At 39.5% G+C, this 19983-nt stretch overlaps 2 protein-coding genes across 2 annotated transcripts in view; both read left to right on the forward strand.

Moving 5' to 3' along the window:
- Positions 1 to 9526, forward strand: part of phldb1a (pleckstrin homology-like domain, family B, member 1a) — a 29636-nt gene extending 20110 nt beyond the window's left edge. The window contains exons 14-24 of the mRNA XM_079478462.1: positions 23 to 148; positions 441 to 599; positions 854 to 997; positions 1243 to 1335; positions 2888 to 2957; positions 3100 to 3364; positions 3971 to 4061; positions 4430 to 4576; positions 6510 to 6729; positions 7918 to 8003; positions 8348 to 9526. Coding sequence (XP_079334588.1) covers positions 23 to 148; positions 441 to 599; positions 854 to 997; positions 1243 to 1335; positions 2888 to 2957; positions 3100 to 3364; positions 3971 to 4061; positions 4430 to 4576; positions 6510 to 6729; positions 7918 to 8003; positions 8348 to 8488 — 1542 coding nt within the window. The 3' untranslated portion in view covers positions 8489 to 9526. The remainder of the gene's footprint in view (positions 1 to 22; positions 149 to 440; positions 600 to 853; positions 998 to 1242; positions 1336 to 2887; positions 2958 to 3099; positions 3365 to 3970; positions 4062 to 4429; positions 4577 to 6509; positions 6730 to 7917; positions 8004 to 8347) is intronic.
- A 4614-nt stretch (positions 9527 to 14140) lies between these two features.
- atf5a (activating transcription factor 5a) lies at positions 14141 to 19700 on the forward strand. Its single transcript, XM_079473859.1, has 4 exons — positions 14141 to 14393; positions 15930 to 16175; positions 16476 to 17676; positions 17829 to 19700. Exons 2-4 carry the CDS (start codon positions 16034 to 16036, stop codon positions 18013 to 18015), a joined length of 1530 nt encoding a protein of 509 aa, XP_079329985.1. The 5' UTR covers positions 14141 to 14393; positions 15930 to 16033; the 3' UTR covers positions 18016 to 19700.
- Positions 19701 to 19983: the final 283 nt, after the last annotated feature.

Consider the following 19983-nt stretch of genomic DNA (forward strand, 5'->3'; position numbering starts at 1 on the left):
GGATGGATGTGTGTGTGTTCAGGAGTACCTCAAACTCTCTGATGTTTATAAGATGTATGGAAATGGATGTTTCCCAGCCCAGACTGCCTCCTCTGCTCCTTACGCTTTTTATCTCCCGCTGGCTGTAACACCAGACGCACCTCGTGAGGTATGACTCCTCCAGTCTTTCATCCCTGATAGAATAATTTCTTCACTTTTTCTCCCATTTCCTTCTGCAATGTCATTTAGCCTTAGTTTGGTACGCTTCAGTGCCCTTATCATGCTGTCAGATTTACCCATATGCTCTCTTCTCTTTTTATTCTGCTCACCTTTCTTAATTTTGTGTGCTCTGCTATGCCAGCTGGCTGGCTTTTGTGTCTTTCTGCTTTTATTTACCCACAATGCCCTCACTCTACCTTCTGTGTGTGTGTATGCGTGTGCCATGCTCTGATGGTGTAAAGGAGTATGTGACAGTTAGTCAATTAAACCAGCTGTTCGGGATGCCCACGGTTGACCCCTCCCCCACATCTTCCGTCCAATCATTCCAAGCTATTGTCGCTGACCCTTTCGTCTCCAGGCGCACATCCCAGTGTGGCTCTTCACAGCCGCTTCCTGTTGAGGTGTGTTCACCACTGTTTCCTGGTGTCTTTGGGTTCATCTTTGTTCTGGTTTTTTATCATTCTGGATCTATTCATTTTAGACAGTCTGTGAAAATAAAATAAATTGAAATTGCTTGTTTTTATATTGTATTGATGTCTTCTTCACATTTTTTCAATGCATGTCTTTCCTCTTTCAAATTATTGTTTTCTAGTTCTTCTCTGTATCAAATCTGTCCTCTTTTCTATTTCGATTCCTTCATCTGGATTACATTCAGAACCAATCTGCATGGAGTAGGCCTTCAATTCCCAGGCTAGATTCAGAAAGATGGTACCAGGAGATCATGGCTGCTGGGGTGCCCAGCAATACATGTCCTCCCCCTTTGCCAGCTAAATGTCTCTCCTCACGTAAACCATTGCAGGTAAAGTCTCCTCATCTTTCGGTCTTCTTTGCTTGCTTTCTTTTGTCTGTTTCTAAGTTCTTTGTCTTTTCTTCGTGACCTCTCAGTATCCAGACTTTTCTATGTTTATATAAAATTACATGAAAAACTAATCCTAAATGTTTGAGGTTCTTTTCTACTCTTCGTGGCTGGATGTGATGTTCTTCATTGCTATGGGAAAAAGTCGGTGTATTTGTCATGGTGTGTTTTTATTTCGGATATCCAAGTGTAAGCAAGACGGAGAAGTGGGACAGACCAATGGCACCTTTACTCCCCCGCCTTACAGCGTGACCAGCTCAGGCAGAAATACGCCCACCAAAGTAAGAAAACTTATCCAAAATGCCTTTAGGGAAGTCGATGCACTCAGCGACCATGTTTTAAACCTGACTTCAACTGAGCCACTTGTGACCCAAATTCAGACAGCTTCAGTATATCTCATGTTAATCTTGAGTATTTACAGAATAGTATTGCACCCTTCAAATATCTGCAGAGTCTTTAGTTTGATCACATTTATAAAAGACAGATACAGCTGTATGATCATTTCCGAAAACATGCGACACGTGTGGGGGAGGGGCGGAACGAAATCATGTGCGCACACATTGCCAAGTTTCACTTACTGCGTGCAGTTAATGTCCAGAGTCTTTCAGCGGTGGGACCGCCGCTCCACCTATCAGTTTCAAACGATCTCCAAATCCATAAGGGAATAAGAAAGTCAAGTTTATTTATATAGCGCTTTTTTCAATTTTCATTGTTACAAAGCAGCTTTACAAGATTACATATTGACTATAAGCTAAACATATATGGTCATGCAAGTCAAAACACAGGTGAAATATCAGACAGACTATACATTCCTAAATGCAGTGTTAATTAAATAAAACTATAAAATTCTAGCAGCCCCCCGGCCAGGCAAACAGTGCAAAACAGTTTGCAAACGGTGGCGAGGAACCCAAAACTCCATTGGAGGAGAAAAAAACCTCAGAGGGAAACCAGGCCTAACCAGGGGATTCCAGTTCCCCTCTGGCAAAAGCTGCAGCCTCTGCACAAGCTCGACAGTGCTTACACAAGGCACAATACAAAAAATTGGATTTAAGATTATCATTAATAATCTAATAGTGGCTGAAATTTTGTAGAGTCAACGCGTCCTCTATCTTCACAGCTTTTGTCAGGTCTGGGCATGGACTGCATCCTGCCCGCTCTGGAACCCTTGGAACAATGAGTCAAGGCTGCCTGAGAGTAGAGTACTGTTTTGCACTCTTTGATGCAACAAATAAATCAGTTGTTATTGGAATTGATTCTGGTTCCGGTTCGTATGGCGGTTTTCGGTCCAATAAGTAACATTTCTGTATTTGTTTCTGTTTCAGTAATAAAGTTGTTAAGTAAGGATTTTTCATGTTCTAAAAAAACTTTCCGAAACCTGTATGAATACTGAGGGAGTGTATCGAGCACAGAAATACTACGTAATACTTCCAACTCATATTTTGATAAATTGACTAGGTTCAGCATGAGAAGACAGCATGTTTAACACTGTAAAGAAGTCAGAATGCATGACACACCAGTGCACCACCCCTTTAAGCTCAAATTGAAAAAAATGTTTCACATGTGCACACAGGTTGGCAAGTGCCTCATGAGCTTCTTTTTACTGGAAGGTGGGACTTCCTTCACAAGAGCGGCCATATTGAGAGTTGCATTTCTTCCCCATTCGTAGTGATAGCAGTGCAGCATCTTGTTAATATCTATTATCTTTGACAAAACCAAAATTAGAGTTTTCTTTATACTTTTAAGTCATGATTTTTAGCTTTGAAGAATCTTTTTGGGTGTCATATGTTTTCAGTGTTTTATTTATAGTCTTTATCCTTTCATTATTATGGACAGAGTCTACCAGATCTGTCTCCTGCTTATTTTGACTTGGACTCCAAAAGACAGTTGGACCTACAAGGCAGAGGTAGGCCACTATTCTGTATCACTACATCAGTTTGTAAACAGTTGAACGTTTTATGTTCTGCTGAGCATAAGGGCTAAAGAACCTAAAGAAACAAGGTGGTTACGGACTAAAGCCTTACAGTGATTTAATTGTTCTGCTTTAGGACTCTACCCATATGACGATTCCAGAATCCGCACTACAGATCCTACACAGAAACCTGCGATAGATCCTCAAGGCCACTGGGGGGCACCACATGGCGCCCATTCACCTTTCTCGTCTTCAGGAGCTCCCATGGTACACCACTCGATTCTGCACCACCAAGCACCCCCAGCTGGAGAATCCACGTATGACACTTTGAGTCTGGAGAGCTCCGACAGCGTGGAGACCAGCGTATCTACTGGCAACAACTCGGCTTGCTCACCTGAAAGGTGAGATGCAGTTGTCAAGGGAACCCTCCGTTCTACCTCCATTCCCTTGGCGACAGGTCACGCCGCCCAATTTCCCCATAAATGTTTTTTCATGCTTTTCCCAGAATAGTTCCCAGGTTGTTTCCATGACAACACAGGCATCCATACAAAAGTCACGCTATTCTTCTCGTCTTCAAAGTTCCCTCTTGTCCCGAGGCAGAACAAGCACAGAATGTCATTGTACAGCGTATGATCCCTTCAGGTGTTTCGTCACAAAAAGACGCTCTCTTGATGTTGGCCTACTTTCCAGCAGCAACAGTCTTGGGCAGCTTTGACCACATACAGTAGATTTTACTAAGACGTTTCAGCACTTTTCAGACTCCTACAGTTCCCCTTACTTCACCCGGTCAACCTTTTTTTTTAGATGGGGCCTCATGAAAGCATGTAGGTTTTCTCTGAAAAGTAAAATAACACAAATTCCCATATTCCTTCAACACAGCTTCTAAGCCTATAAAAAGTCAGTGAAGAGAACTATGATCTGTCCGGATTGTCCAGCACTCATGTCCCACTGTCTTCCTCTGCCGGTGCCACGGCAACAGTAACCATGTGTGTGTGTTTCTCCCTCAGTAACAATGGACTGGCAGCGCTGAGGTTGGAGGAAATGGAGAAGATGTTGAAGGAGGCCCAGCAGGAAAAAGCCCGGTTGGTAGAGAGTCGAGTGAGTACCATTAAAGTTTAATTGCCTGTAAAATATAATCTATCCGTCTCCCTGTCTTTCATATAAAAGAGATATTTTTCATGAATTTAAAAAGGAAGCTGCAGTCCCTTTGGCATCGCTGCATTAAAGATTGTTTCTTACCTACAAAGAGTGATCGACATGAAAGGCTAGATCTTAACAAGCTCTCTGACAGTAATACTCACTCAGACAATCTCTGGCTGAATAATTTTTTCATGCATCCCCAGTCACGCTGCGCTGTGTGTTTTATGTATTTGTATGTCATTTTTTTCCCTTTCACCTATTAATTCTTCTCACTGTTGATTTAAAGCCCCTCTGTGTCTTAATCTGTCTGTCTGTCTCTTCATCAGGAGAGGGAAGTTCAGGCACGGAAGCAGCAGCTTGAGGAAGAGAGAAAGAGGCGAGAGGAGGTAGAGAGGAGGCTGCTCGATGAGACTGCACACAGACAGAGGCTGGTGGAGGAAGAGGTCAAGATGAGGGATAAACAGTGCGCTCAGGTCAGTATGTTAGTTTAACACTTACAGATTTTGATATTAATAATTATGATACTAAAGGGATAGTTCACTCAAAAATGAAGATTCTGTCATTTCAAAGCGGTATGACTTTCACAACAGAAGATATTTTGAAGAAGGTTGGTAACCGTACACTATTGGCACCCATTCTCTTGCATTGTATGAACACAAAACCAATGCAAGTAAATGGATGCCGTTTAACAAACAACATTCTTCAGAATATCTTCTGTGTTATGCCGAAGAAAGAAAGTCATACAGCTTTGAATTGACAAGATCTCTTTAAGAACCAGGATCATCAATATTTTGTTAATTCTACACATATAATAATATTGTAAATGAATTCAGAACCCGTTTAAAGTTTTGCCTTAAGGGCCATTATGATTCAAAACACTTTCTCTGCCTCCCTACATTCATATCTTAAGTATAATTAATTGGCTAAAAAGGGGAAATCACAAGTTTAACCAAATTAAAGATGAATTTGAAAATATCATTATTCTTATTTCATAAATATCTATTTAAAACATTTCAATAGATATTAGCATAATATTCGTATGATAAAATCAGATATTATTTTAAAAGGACTAATTAATACGGTTAATTATAATTCCCAATCAGAATGTACATTCAGATTTGATATAGATCAAGTTAGTATATAATATACAGTATATGCATACACTACCGGTCAAGAGATTCAGAACACTTGAGTGTTTCTTGAAAAATGTTTTGATCTGAAGGTGCTTTAAATGTTTGTAATGATACATATAAAAATATATATATATATTGTTATATACTTAATATATAAATATATATATATATATATATATATATAATACTATACACTATTTAAAAATGCAAATATACACTTTTTTCATTACAAATTAAAATTGTATTTAATACAAATGTCTTTGAAATGAATTACTTCAACTGCATACTGAAGAAGAGCTAGCAAGATTATATGGGAACTCCTTCAATATTGTTTAGAAAGCATCTCAGGGTGAAGCCCCAGGAGAAAAATGGCAAGAGAACATTTCTGCTAATTCTAATCAAAAGGTGACTACACTGAATATGTTAAAATATTACAAGAAATGTATTAAACATATATAAACCATATATTTCTGACAGTTCCTGTTGTTTTATTATGCAGTTTTGATGAGCTTTTTTATTTCTAAAATGTGGAAACACTTTTAACCAGTAGTGTATATTAAAACAAATCATTGCATTTATAACAATATGAAAATATCGAATTATATTGTCAAAATGTTGGTTAATGTTACAGCTTATGTTATACATTTTGTGATGAAGTGGTAACATAAGGGATATCTGGTTTCAAACACTGATCTAAGGTCAGGAGACTAGCGTCTGCCCTCGCTTGAGCAGACAGTTTCTATGTCTGTGTAGAGCACTTAGCACAGCAGTCTGCTTAACCAGCACAGCTCTGGGGTCAGTGGATGTTTTGAGTTGCTCTTTAAAAGTCTTTATGAGGTCATTGGCTCAGCTTGAGTGGCCCAGGCGGGAGGCGCGAATGTACAGAGAGCAGCTCCGCACAGCAGGAGAATGAGAGGAGGCGCACAGACAGATGGTGAAAGGGAGACAGCAGAAAAGAGATAAGACGGGAGAAAGAGGAGGGAGATTAGGCAGGGAAGGGCAGGGGCAGTAGGACACCCATGTTTTTAATACAGTTAAGTGACATTACTCGAACCATTGATTCAGCCTGTAAGTTATTGCAATTAATATAAATTCAGTTTAATACAATTCTCACAAATAGTTTTTTGTCTGTCAAAACATTTGGAATAATTTTAGATTTCAATAAAGCATACATTTAATAAGAACAATTTCTTCTCTTACTATTGTACATACATATTTGAAGCATACTTATTAAAAGATTGGCAATTGCTAATCTCAGCTCTTCATTCCTCAGGCTCGGCCAATGACACGCTACCTGCCTATTCGGAAAGAAGAGTTCGACCTGCGTTCTCACGTGGAATCATCGGGCCACTGCGTGGACACCTGTGCATATGTCATTGTCACAGAGAAAATGTGCAAGGGCCATCTCGTGAAGATGGGCGGCAAGATCAAATCCTGGAAGAAACGCTGGTTTGTCTTTGATCGACTTAAAAGGACCTTCTCTTATTACGCAGGTGAGATAACCATAACATTTTTTCCTCATTACATTGTTAGAGAAAGTGCTGTTATCATTTTTTGCCACTACAGCTGTAATATTTTTTATAAACTAGTTATGAAACAAGCAATTTTATACTATTTGATTTTCCAGCAAACTACATCGAATTTAAATGTGAATAAGAGCATGTTTTTTATGTTCTGTGTGGCTTACTTAAAATTGTAATATATAAGGAGGAAATGCAAAAGTATGAGATACATAAAATTCTAAGAAAACTGTCTTATACAGTTGATATAGTGGTATGTTCAAGTGAAGTGTTTCATCTAAATTTTCAATCATCCTGTCTTGCTTTCAGATGCTATGTGTCTTTCTCACATGCACTCACACACATACATATTGCTCGTGTGTAGCCTTTTCACCCCCTCACTCCTCATGTTAGTAGTGATGATGATGATGATGATGAATATGATGAAATAAACTGCAATACTTTCTCCAACCCCGCGTTTGTGAGGGATGGGGGTGTAGATTTACCCCTGGCTCTGTTCCGAGTAACAATACTACAGTTACAACTCTTCAAAAACATGAAACACAAAAACAATTTATCCTATTACTAAGCAAATTTGTATAATGATTTGAGGTGGGCAAGAAAAAAAAAGGTTCAAAGGAAACAAAAAAATCTTAACCGTTGACATTTGTTCGAGGGGGCTCACTGGAGGCTGTCACACACTTCAACAGTGGATTTAAACATTGCGTGCATTCTATATTGAGATATATCTGAAGATATGTGTTAATTTGCACTAAGAAGTGAAAAAGGAGGTCTGTTAGAGTAGCGGCGGTTTACTGTGGGTGTCACACAGCGTTAAATTGAGACAGACAATACTTCTTAGGTGACTCACAGTGTGCGCTTCCAGAATTAACATCTAATTTATATGCTTGTTTTATTTCCTGAGGCAGAGCTTTAAAGAGATTTTGTAGTTTTTTATTTCTGTATCCTGCACTGAGTGATTTATTACACATGTAAAACACAAATCACAACACACCCATCATGTAATGCAAATAAGATATAAATGTCAACTGGTATATGTAATCTCCTTTCAATCCCTCTTAATGAATAATAAAGCTAATCTGTACAATTATTCTATTTTCTCCTCAAAAATCTTCTCGATTTCATTTTCTTTAATAGCACTTCATGTTATTTACTCGTCAGATAAGCACGAGACCAAACTAAAGGGCGTCATCTACTTCCAAGCCATAGAGGAGGTCTATTACGATCACCTGCGCAGTGCAACCAAGGTAAGGGCAATAATACACAAACTGTATGCTGTACTGTTTCAGCACCTCCTATTTACTGTCAACATCAATAAATCATCATACCACACAAAGCTAAAGAACACCGCTCATGCTACAGCGGCAACACCTACTAGCACATGGTAAAACTTTAAACAGACAGGCGTCTTTCCATAAAGAGAATTTCTTACAGCAGAAGGCGAAAGAGATCAAAGCGGCCGCATGTTCACATACATTTCGTCATACTTTTTCCTTTTTGCTCCTGCGACATTCCGTTTTTCCTGCCCTGCTGTTGTTCACAATCTTCCGACACTTTTACACACACTTTAACTTTCCATGTATCCTTACAGAGTCCAAATCCTTCGCTAACCTTCTGTGTGAAGACTCATGATCGACTCTATTTCATGGTGGCGCCGTCTCCAGAGGCCATGCGGATTTGGATGGATGTCATAGTAACTGGAGCTGAGGGCTACACGCAGTTTATGACCTGAGAGCCGGTGGAATGAAATCCGACTGCAATGACCGCAGATCAGGCAGGACTCATTTGAAAGGACATTTTTATTACAGAATTATGTCATATTTCTTTAGAAACTTCGGCCAGCACTGACTGAACTCAAGAAGAACTGGATGCATATGGCCTGATAATAATATATTATTGTGGAACTGATGGTCAAAGAGAGAGAGAGAGAGAGAAAACATTCTATATATTATTGAAATACAAAACACTTGCAAAGCTTAGAGCTTACAGAATTTCATATAAATCATATGCTCAATATGCATATCTATACATATTTTTACATTTCTAATTTTGTGTTAATTTTAAGGTTCCAAGCCTTTGCGTCATTACACAATACATATCTGTATTACCAACACTTACTTTTCCTTTTTTTGCAGAAACAGGAATGACACTGTATTGAAACATTTGTATTTGACAGTATTCATGATTTGTTTCAGGCAGCATTCACATTTTTTTATTTACAGTTTCAAGGTTAATATGTATATGTGATAATATGTGTATTTTCCATTTTTACTATACTCTTTTTCTGCAAAGATTCTTAAACAAATGGCTCAGGAGCTTAGACATGTAACAAAAAGAATTACGCCTGCTACCTGATTTGTTACAGTATGTATTGGTCAGGGACCACTGCAGTGAATGTTTTGTGTTTTTAAAAAGTAAACCCTGGTACACTCGTATTGAAAGATTTTGTCTTGCCAAAGCTTTACCCATGTTAATATGTGTACTATGACTTTCACATCTTTTTATTTCAGGGTTTTGAAAATGTGTGGATGTGCCACTTTGATTCATAGTCAAATATTGTGTGTTATTCAGATTATTTATATACTTTTGGATATCTTTTATGTTATTGAGATTTTTTTTATAATTCAGTTCATCACTAACAGTATATTTTTAAGTATAGACTTGTTACAATTTGACAGAAACATGTATGCTGTACAGCTGTCTGCCACATTATGTTATAGCTTAAAATAAATAATGAATTGAAATAAAGCTGTACTTGTTTATATAGCATAACGCATGTCTGACTTAAGGCAACTTTGATAAATGAACAGATACACAATAACATGGGTTTACTGTTAAATGCATTTTATTACAAGAAAACGTTTTTATATCATTCACTCGTGCAAACTTTGTGTCATTATTAAAAATGCAAAGACACATATTAAATCATGCATACAGTGGGAAATAATTACTTATGAACGTAAACGAGACTCTTTAAGTATGCAAAAAGACCTCAAACTGATCTAATAGAAAAATCGCATCCTTTTTTAGACAGTTGCTTTAAATCTGCTAATAGTTTACGATATGTTGAATCTTTGTAATTCTCAGCAGGATACTGTTTAGTTAATTGACTTTTCGCTGTTGTTTTCCTGAGCTAACATCTGTTTTTCAGACATCCGTTACCTGTAAATGTCTTGGGAAATGCTCAGGAAATCCCCCCGTAATCATCTTGGGGTTTAAAAATAAGAACATTTGTTTGGGCCTGTTCCTTTTTTAACATATGGTTTAACGGCTTTTCGTGTTAAACTTAATTTTATCGATTCGATGTTCAATTTTGATGTGTGATTATTGGACTGTGGCAGCATCTGCACTTGTCGATCGGGAAAGTTGTTTGGTGCTTTTTGTCCAGTAGAGGGCGCCAGTCGACGCCTCTCACTGCTGTTTTCATGCTCCAGATGCGAGGGCTGGATCTGCGTTCCGCTCAGTGTTCTGCTCTGAGGCCCCGGGGCCCTGAGCTTGTTTTCTTCTCTGCCTCGCACCCAGTCATTACCATAACAGTTAAATGTGCAACTACAAATGTCATCAGCGCTATAATGATGCCATCTGTCTACACCAGCAGAGCCTCACCAATTAATTTATCACTTGATGCAAATGCATCACACGTTACAATTGTTAAGCCACATTTAAGCATAATGAATTAACCCCAACAACGTAATAAATGCAAAGAGAGCGTCTCTATTTTCTTTAAGCACTTAAAACATTTATATAAATCTTGGCTTGAATTTTAAAATATGTAACAAGTAAACATTCTACAAAGGCACCAATTAAACCTATAAGATCTTTGAGTTTCAAAGACAGCGTAGGCCTACTATAAAGCAGCTGAATACTCCCAAATCAAAGAGAGCGGGAAGGTTTGTGCCTTGCAAATATCTGAGGACTGAGCCGACATGATCAACTCCGAGACCTTTTGAGAAGTCACTCGGGAATCAATAGCCCAAGACTTTGAAGTCGTGATCAGCCGACTTAATCCGTCTATGTGAACCAGCGAGCGTTTTCACACAAGCATAGTCACACGAAAAGTTTACGAAGTGCGCATGTACGGCGCTTTCAGACGCACCGAAGTTCATGGTTGCAATATTACCCAATTGACACTAATACAATAAGACTATAAAACAGCTTAAATCATCATAGCTTTCCTGTGCCTCAGTAGTTAAAGCCTGCTACCAGCAATGCCAAGGTCGTGGGTTCGATCCCAGGGGATTGCACATACTTAGAAATAAATGTATAGTAGGCTATGCAATGTCTTTGCAAATAGAAATTCCTATACATCTTATGTTTGTATTGTTTTGACTGAAACTGGTTTCTATGGGTTTTGCTGTGATGGCAGAATAAGAGCTTTCAGCAGTTTGTTCAACGCATTTGATTATAAAAATTGTTTTCACATTGTTTTAATGGTAAATAACCAATAGTTTATTCTCTAGAGAAAAGGAAAGACTACATGCAGGACCTTGAGTGCACCCCAACCCAATCTCCCCGGTCTTTGGGTCTTGGTGTTCGCTCGCTAAATAACTGCAGGCGCGAGACAGATACACTTTAGGCTGACAATCAAACAACTTGAGCGCTGCCTAGCTCGCGCTCTCAGAACAGTCAGTGAAATCGCTGCGATGCACGTTAAATGCATTCATGGCATGCTGTGCAACATGTGTTTTAGCCACATTATTCTCCAAGTTTGTTTTTCTAAATAGGGTTATGGGGATGCTCTATTCCCTAGGAATTATTACTTCTGTGGGACACTGACTGCTGATATTTTTGGATGGATGTTGATCTGCTAAAACGAAGTTATAGCCTATACAAAGTCATCTGAACTTTAGGGGGGAATGAAAAAGATTCAACACTGAATTCAGAGGGAGATGGTGATGAAATTGTGATGTAACTGTAACTAATGTGTGTGCTATAACATGAACTTGGCGTGGTGCGTACGTTACTCTCTCACCCACTCCTTCTCAACATACATAGCGCGGGGGAGGGGGTTGAAAAGACCAAAACAAAATGAGCGAAATAAACAAACTAAAATACAAAGTTTAATAGGTTTCTTTCAATTAGACCACGTGGTCTCTAAGTGGAATGAGCATTTTTTTAATAGTTACGCACATGGCTTTTGAGGATAACAGATTTATCACTCGCGCCATCTTCTTTCCTCAAAAACTGTGATTAATTACGGGTACGCCGTGAACCTACGACTCTATCCGCCAGATCAGCTATTTCTTAACGTAGGTGGGAAAAACTCGCAATACAAACAGCTACTCAAAGTATGATGCACCGACAACATCGGTGCTGTCGGTGGCTGAGGTGCCCGTGTGTGTTCTGCTGACTTTCTCTCACGCTTTGCGCAAACAGGGCGCCCCCACGGACCAATTAAGACACGGCGAGTTGGGAGAGTCAGCGCTTTCCTGGGAGAGATCCCACACTTCAACAACCATTATTATCTCAGTCTCTTCAACGTTACGATCGCGGTCGCGAAGATTGCATCAGGCCTTACTTCTACAACTGCGAGGCTGAGCCGACTCACAAGAAACATTACAGTATCACAGTACTTTGAGAAGCCCCTCTTTGATCCAGTGCGCTATAGAAAGCAGGTGTCAACTTCTCTCATGCAAAGTGTAAATAAAATCAATTTATGCCAAAGCTGCTGAATATTACGCCTGATCGGACACAGGGCATTCATAGTTTTCTATGCTTGCTTAAGAGTGTTGGCAAAATGTTCATGGACGCTTTTAAATTTCATTACATAAACTATAAATAAACTAAAGATCCGAAATAAATGTCAGCCACAGTCATTTTGAGTATCTCCAAGATAGTAACTTTTCATTTGTGGCTACTTTTTTAAGCGCAATTGATGTTACCAAACGACCCATTAAACATTGGAGAAAGGTGTCCTCAGTAATACCTTTCACTGCGAGGCTCTCATTGATATGCACTTGTTGTAATTGTGTAATTGTGTTTATAACTAAATCAACTTTTATGGGAATGTCACTTTAGATCACAGAGGCGAAACTGAAAAGCACGGGCCGAAAAGGGAGCGAGAGCGCTCGTTGCAAATCCCATGGCAACAGCAACCAGAAAACATGTCTAAAATAGGGGGCAGTGTTCGCTATTACTATAGCAACAGGAAGACATAGCTCCTTCAATCAGCTTTAGGATTTGCTGAGAGGGGGAAAACAAAGCTTGATTCTTCGAAAAACCGTTATTAACAGGAATTAAATGAGATGTACGCTTGGGTTTGAGGTTATTTGTCTTCTCTCGCTGTGACCGCACGTGAATTGAATCACCCAGCGCGTACTTGTACAGTTGCGGCCATACTTACTTAATCTACCAAAACATATCAAACAAAAGATAGAGTTTTGCATAATTTAGCTACATTCCTACAGAAATGCTGATAGAATGATAATCCACCTGCTTCACAGAGTTCAGTAAAATGATCTCGCTATAGTTTAACCTATGATACATTTGATATATTATCATAGATAGTAACGTCACTGTTGTTTGCCATGACAATGCTCAACAGGAACAAGCAAATAAACCGGGACTTTAATTTAAAATCGATGATAATCCTATTTAATTACGTACACTTGAACTTTAAACGTGTAGGGTTTAAGCGATAACACAATCCAATCAGAAATCCGACAATGGTCTAAATGTGTTAACAGTATACCCGTGCGGTTAAATATCAATTAAAAGTGAGGCAAAGGGTTCAAAGCCCGTACCACATGATACGACTAATGTTACAATGTTTTGTCAGTAAAGTTCATTAAACCGTCCTTCTGCGACATGAAAGTTTAACCACTTCTCAGGACGTACTCTCGAGATGTTTACGTGAAACATGTGCTCGGAGAGTGGAAAACCAAGGACCACTGGGATGCAACGTTTCCCTGCCCTAAGCCAATCAGAGACGACAACACTTTCCGCTCCAGCCAATGGCTGCGCGACGGCTTCAGTCTATCCAGCGAATCTGCTAACAGCTTGAAGCGCTGATGCAACTAACCTGCAACAACAGCCACGTATCTCCTGGGTAGCAGAAAGTGTTCTTCCTCGCTAGAAGAAATCAAGTAGTCCCTGTGAAACAATACACATCTGAGTGGCATTGTAAACGTGTTATGTTATAAATGATTAATGTATAACAACATACTCTAGTTACACGCGAATTTCCCCAGCCCGCTTTACTAGCAGCCTTCGTTACACGTACAGGCTCAAAACATTATTAATCGTTTTAGTTTGAGTTTATGTCAACGGGCTGAGTTTGTACAGACTTTAGAGGAGAAAATGAGACCTAGATCCTGTGGGCGTTTTCGCCGCCCTCTAAGCGCGAGTGTGAAACTTATCTACCAATACCAATCCATAGGGCGGAGGAATCTATAGCAGTGGGGGCTGACCGCGTGACGCAGCTGGTTGCTAGGTGTGGGTGACCTGATGCATTGACTCAATTAGCCGATTCTCAGTCATCAACTCCATCACAACAAAGCAAGACCAACAGCACTTCAGTCCTAGGCACTCCGAAGGAAACATGGCTTTTTAATTCAGTTGATTCGTCGATCCTTAAGAAACGCTGTGCTTTGCTCTTGCAACGCACTCTAAACCCAAAACATTTAAGCAAGGATGGAGTAAGTGTAACTTCTTACTTTTCTGTGTTTTATTAGAAGCATTGTTGGTTTTGTCTGCTGGCTATGGACTTTTTCTATCTATTGGTTTAGTTTAAGTGCTGTTATATGTGTTGTCACTTGTAACAGTGTTACACGAGATGTTATATGGAGTGTGCTTTGCTTCTTTGCTTCTTTGTCAAGTTTCAGAAACTCATATCGTCTGTTTTAGTGGCTTCAGTAACTTTATAGTATTGAGACTACATATAGACATTTGACACGCCTTTTACTATTTTGACGTTAAGTGCAGCATTTATTTTGAACAATTTATTTATTTGGTCTATTCGGAAATTAATAAAGCCATGCTTGTTTGATGGACAGCTTTGTCCGGTTTTCTATAGACCAGTTATTAATGTGCTACAGAAAGAACCTTTATTGCCGTTATCTCTTTAAACAACAGTGCAAAGGCTGTACAGGTGCTACCATGACGTTCATTCTAAGTTTTTTATTTATTTGTTTTTAACATCTCATGTTTGTACGCCCTATGCATGGATTCGCATTGCATGCACCAAGCATTGTTTTTTCACTCGAAAATAGCCACGGTGAAGACAAAAGCTTAAACCGTTTCGAGGCTTTCACAAAGATTCTGTGTCTTTGCTATGGAATTACGTCATACACTATAACCCACGTGCTCGCCGAGCATCTCATGATTCCGTTCAGAGGTTTTCACCTGCCATGTGCCTAGAAAGGATAACTTTTTTATTGTAAAAGGTGAATTAAAAATAATTTGGTTGTTTCTGGAGTCTGGCTGTTTTCTAGGTTGTGCTTGATTTTTCTGTCAACCAAAAATGATGCTCTTTGTCTGAGTTTAGATTGTAAACAAAAGGGACTTCAGTCTAAATGTCACGATTATTAGAGCATATCAGATTGAAATAAAATCCTCATTGTCTCAATTACTGAATTATTATTTTTAATTGCAAAATTGAGCCTCAATAAATTAAAGCTCAATTGAAAAAAGCATTCTTAAAGTTTTTTGTTATTGTGACTGGTTACTGGTGTGGTCAAAGAAGCTTTTTGTCTTTGTGTGCCAAGCTTAAGCCATCTGTGGGTCTTGAATATACAGGCTGCTAAAAATCCCACAAGTAGAGCATTCGCCTGGTTCTCTAGGATCTCAGTAGGGCTCCCCTAAGTGGGCACGAGGGACTTTGATGGATGGAAGAGTGGTAGTTTTCTAAATTGGTCCCTCGCTAATCACATGTCTTTACTGACGTTGCAATGTAATGGACGGTTATATTATTTTTTACTCAGTTTGCATTGTATGTGATGTTGTTAAAATTCTTAAAATATAGATTCATGGACAGTAAGTTATTTTAAGATAATTTAGGTGTGCCAGGACATATTTAGAATGGAAAGTTTCACCACTTGGGAGACAACGATTTTTCTTCCGTCCTACCCCAACAACTGGAAATGTATAGTTGTCGTGGTAGTATATTTTGGATACTAGGTGGAACGCAATGCGTTTTACCACACCGTCTTCATCATTTCTTCCATTGTTTTTAGGTTTCATAATGCACACCAAGCCCTGTTTTCTGTGGCTCAACTCTCGAACTTCACTGTTGTGCACTCTAAGCTCGGACATTTGAATCGTAGGATCAACAGACAGGATGATGACAATGTCAGCACCCATTTGGAAGAGTCTACTTGTCTGCCCGGCAGACCCCCTCACTCTCTCTCACCCACAGGCTAACCACAGCCAATCGGAGGGGCGCAGAGGGGAGGGGCCAGAGGAGAGCCAGCACTTAATTGGTGAGTTGCAGTGAATACAGTTTTTTATTTTTCCCAGTTTCAGGTGGGCACCGCACTGCAGCACATTTCGTTCTCCTTGAACAGTGAGTAAAACTACCAATGTGGATCTATTTTATAATATTTGTTGATAACGCGCTACTATAATACAGGTTTTCTGATTTTAAATTTTTTAAGTGCACTGAACTAAGACAAGTATTTTTAACAGGTTAATAAATACTGTTATTTTATTTATTTTATTAACTGTGTTTTATTGGATCTCTAGGCCAGCGATTAACATGTTGACCTCTATTTTCCCCACAGGTGATGGTCTTAGTGACTGGATGACGGAAGAAGTAGATTTCTCCTCGTACCTCCCAACCCCTCACGCCTCTCCCTCCCCCAATGCATCCCTTCCCCCCTCGCCCCTCCAGCATGACATCCAGGTGCCCTCAGATTTGGAGGTCATGACCTCTCTGCTGCAAGAGGAGCTTGCTCAGCTGGAGGACTACTTCCTGTCTGACCCACTCCCAGAGAAAGCCTCCAAATTAGGCAAATGCGACAAGGGTCCAACGCCAGTTGGTCCATCATCGTACTACCAGTTGCCGTACACATCATATTCTACTTCCAACCAATCAGAATCCAGCCCTCTACTTGTTACCCTGGCAACTGGGGAACTTGACTTGCTGAGCTTTTGTGGGGGTCCCATTGGCCGCTCCAAGATTCCCAGACATGCCCCCTACAGTAGCAGCCGAACCAACAGCAACGTCTGCAGCCGCAAGCGAGTTCCCGATGGCGCAAGGGTTGGCGACACCTTCGAGGGTAGCATCTGGAGTTCCAAAGGAAATTCCTCAGGTAACTCAGCTGTTGTAACTGGTGGTAGCTACAGCTGTGCAGAAGATGAACGGGTGGTTGGCAAAGGCTACTGCCTGGGCAGCGCGGTGGAGATCCGAAGGTGTTCCATTTTACCCAAAGAGGAGAGGAACTGCCGCTACACAGAAGAGGCCATTGGCCCGAGTAAGGTTGTCGGCGGTGGGTACAGTTTCAGTGGACCCGTTCAAGTTCCCAACAAGAAAGACGAAATGATGATGTATGGAGTCAGAGAAGTAAATTTAAATGGCATTGCAGGAAGCACAGAAATGGAGATGATGAGTAATGCAAAGGCTACCGCAAGTGATGTTAAGGCCAGCATGCCTTGGAAGACGGAACCCAACGAAAGCTGTTTCATCCAAAGCACACCCCAAGAAGAGGCCTACCACAGCTTTCTGGGGGCCATCAGTGAACCAGTTAAACCGGAAAGCACAGAGATTCATCGTCAACAAAACAACTTTCAATGTCGCTTTCTTGAAGGCCAAGGCCCCGACTGCTTGAGTCCTGACCACCACGGGTCTGAAATGGGCTCCCCGTGTGCCAGAGGAGTCGACCCATGCATTGTGAAACCAGAGCTTGAGGTGCCACTTATTGAAGGAAACCGTGGTGAACGCAAACAGAAGAAGAGAGATCAGAACAAGACAGCAGCTCACAGGTATTGCATTTTCAGTCACAGCTATAACAGTATTAAAAAAAATTGTATGGGTGAGGTTTCCAGGAATTAATCAAAACAGATTTGGTAGCTAATGGGATTTTTTAATTTTTTGTAAATTAAAGCAGGAAATATTTTTTTTACTTTTCCGACAGATATCGTCAAAGGAAGCGAGCGGAGTTGGACATATTGGAAGAACAGCTTCATGGTCTGGAGGGCAGAAACCGCGAGCTACGAGACAAGGCAGAATCAGTGGAACGAGAGATCCAATATGTGAAAGACCTCCTGATTGAGGTGTACAAGGCCCGCAGCCAACGCCTTAAACAGGAAGCCAGCGGCTGACCAAAAGCTTGACCACCTGACAATGGTCCTGCAAGTAGAATTGTTAGCAGTTTGCAAGGCAATGAATTTTGGAATGTTTTCGGACTGAATGTGTTCTTTCTTAGAATGTGGTGGTGGAGGTTGTACTATTGCACGCTATTCGATCATTCAATTTTCGTTACAAACTGACAAAGTCCATCCACAGCTGCAGCACAGACATCCGCTTAAAAAAACAGCTCCAGATCGGTCAATATGCACTGTGATTAGGTCTCGACTGCAATGACAGCCGTTTGTTTATTATGTGTCTACACTGGTCATCTTCTTGTTTCCATAAATGAGCTTTAACAACAGAGCGTTCAGGAACGACAGATATTAACACCGGATTATCATTTATTTAGTAAAGGCTGCAAGGGAATATCACAAGTTTAGCATATGACCTCCATTTATCTTAACTTATTGTTTTATTTATTTTGTATAATTATTTATCATTTATTGTACTGGTAAAAATAATGTACAATAGAAAAGTACAATATTTGTAGTTCCTACTATCGTTACTCTTCCATATATTAAAAAACGAAATAAGCACTGAAAGCAATCTGTTTCTTATATATATTGAGTTTCAGGGGAAGCGCTTCCCAAAATGAATTTCCCTCAGGAATAACTAACCTGATCATGTGTTTTTAAATGCCCAATTTAGATTTAAAGTTCTGCAGCTCAGGTATACAATTTATGTCCAAAGTCATGGAGGTATGTCAGTTTGTAACTCTATGCTGAAGATATGGCACTGCCTAATGTTATGTGTGTTGGTTTTCTGTACTTTTGTTCTTGCATGCTGAAGATTTCATGGCTCTTGAAAAAAATGTTTTTGTCTGAAAGACATGTTAAACATTTCTGCAAAAGTCTTTCTTGCTTAAGAAGTCCTGTTTTATATTATCTTGGCTTACACATTTCATTAGAGATGAATGAGTGGAATTTGATTCACAAACTGCTGTTTGGCCCAATGTCTCTGCTGTTATTGCGACAACAATCAGGGTTTGTGATTTTATAAAGCTTGTTTGCTCTAATGTACCAGTGTGTGTATGGGGACAGCAAAGAAATCTTTTTAGTGATCCAGCTTTTTTATAATCACTGGAATGATTGTGGTGGCTTTAGATTATCTTACAATTTTAGACTCCCAGCTTCTTAGCAATATTTCATCAACGATGTAAATTATTTAAGTTAAGATTTTTGTAATTATGATCATGCACAATCCTTGACAAATGTTATGATTTTCATGTTTACAATTGAGGACATGCATTTAACAATTACAAGAACAAACAAATGCGCATCAAATCTGGACTTTTCTTTCTTTATGTCTGTGTACCTTAAAACGTAGCAATATTTAAAACATAATTTAATTCCTCTAAATAAACTTGCTAGATAATAACAGAGCTTACCACATCGACTTCTAATATTCTTTCCTTATGGCGTTATACAATCATGTTAATGAATTATATCTTATTATTCGCTGTGTTGTACGGTCATTTTGTGAAGTTGAGATATACATTTTTTTAACCCTGAATTGAGGCACACGATTTTCAAGTTTACACCAGCTATAATACTAAGACAAGTCATTTTGTACGAGGCATTTCGATGTATCTTCTTCGATTAATTACCTTGTGTTTTCCTGTTACTTGACTGAGTCAAATAAAGTGATTTGTGTCAGCAGCAGTGCATGTCGGCGATGATTTTTAGGGCTTAATCGGTAAACCTCGAGTTTAACGGATAGAGTTTATCCCTTGTTTGGACGGAGAATAGTTGACAGCTTTAGAAGCCGAATATGTGGAGCAGCGCTGCTCTGTATGCTCACTAATCCACGCTGTGGAAAAGGTCTTAGACAACATGAAATTAAACCATAGACTGTCCGTGTCAGATTAATGTGTGTGTAAAGAAGAAAATAAGAAACAATATTAATATAAACTAATTTTATTATAGCATATTAAATATGTC

Source organism: Barbatula barbatula, assembly GCF_947034865.1.
Source record: "Barbatula barbatula genome assembly, chromosome: 2".
In the NCBI taxonomy this organism is placed as follows: domain Eukaryota; kingdom Metazoa; phylum Chordata; class Actinopteri; order Cypriniformes; family Nemacheilidae; genus Barbatula; species Barbatula barbatula.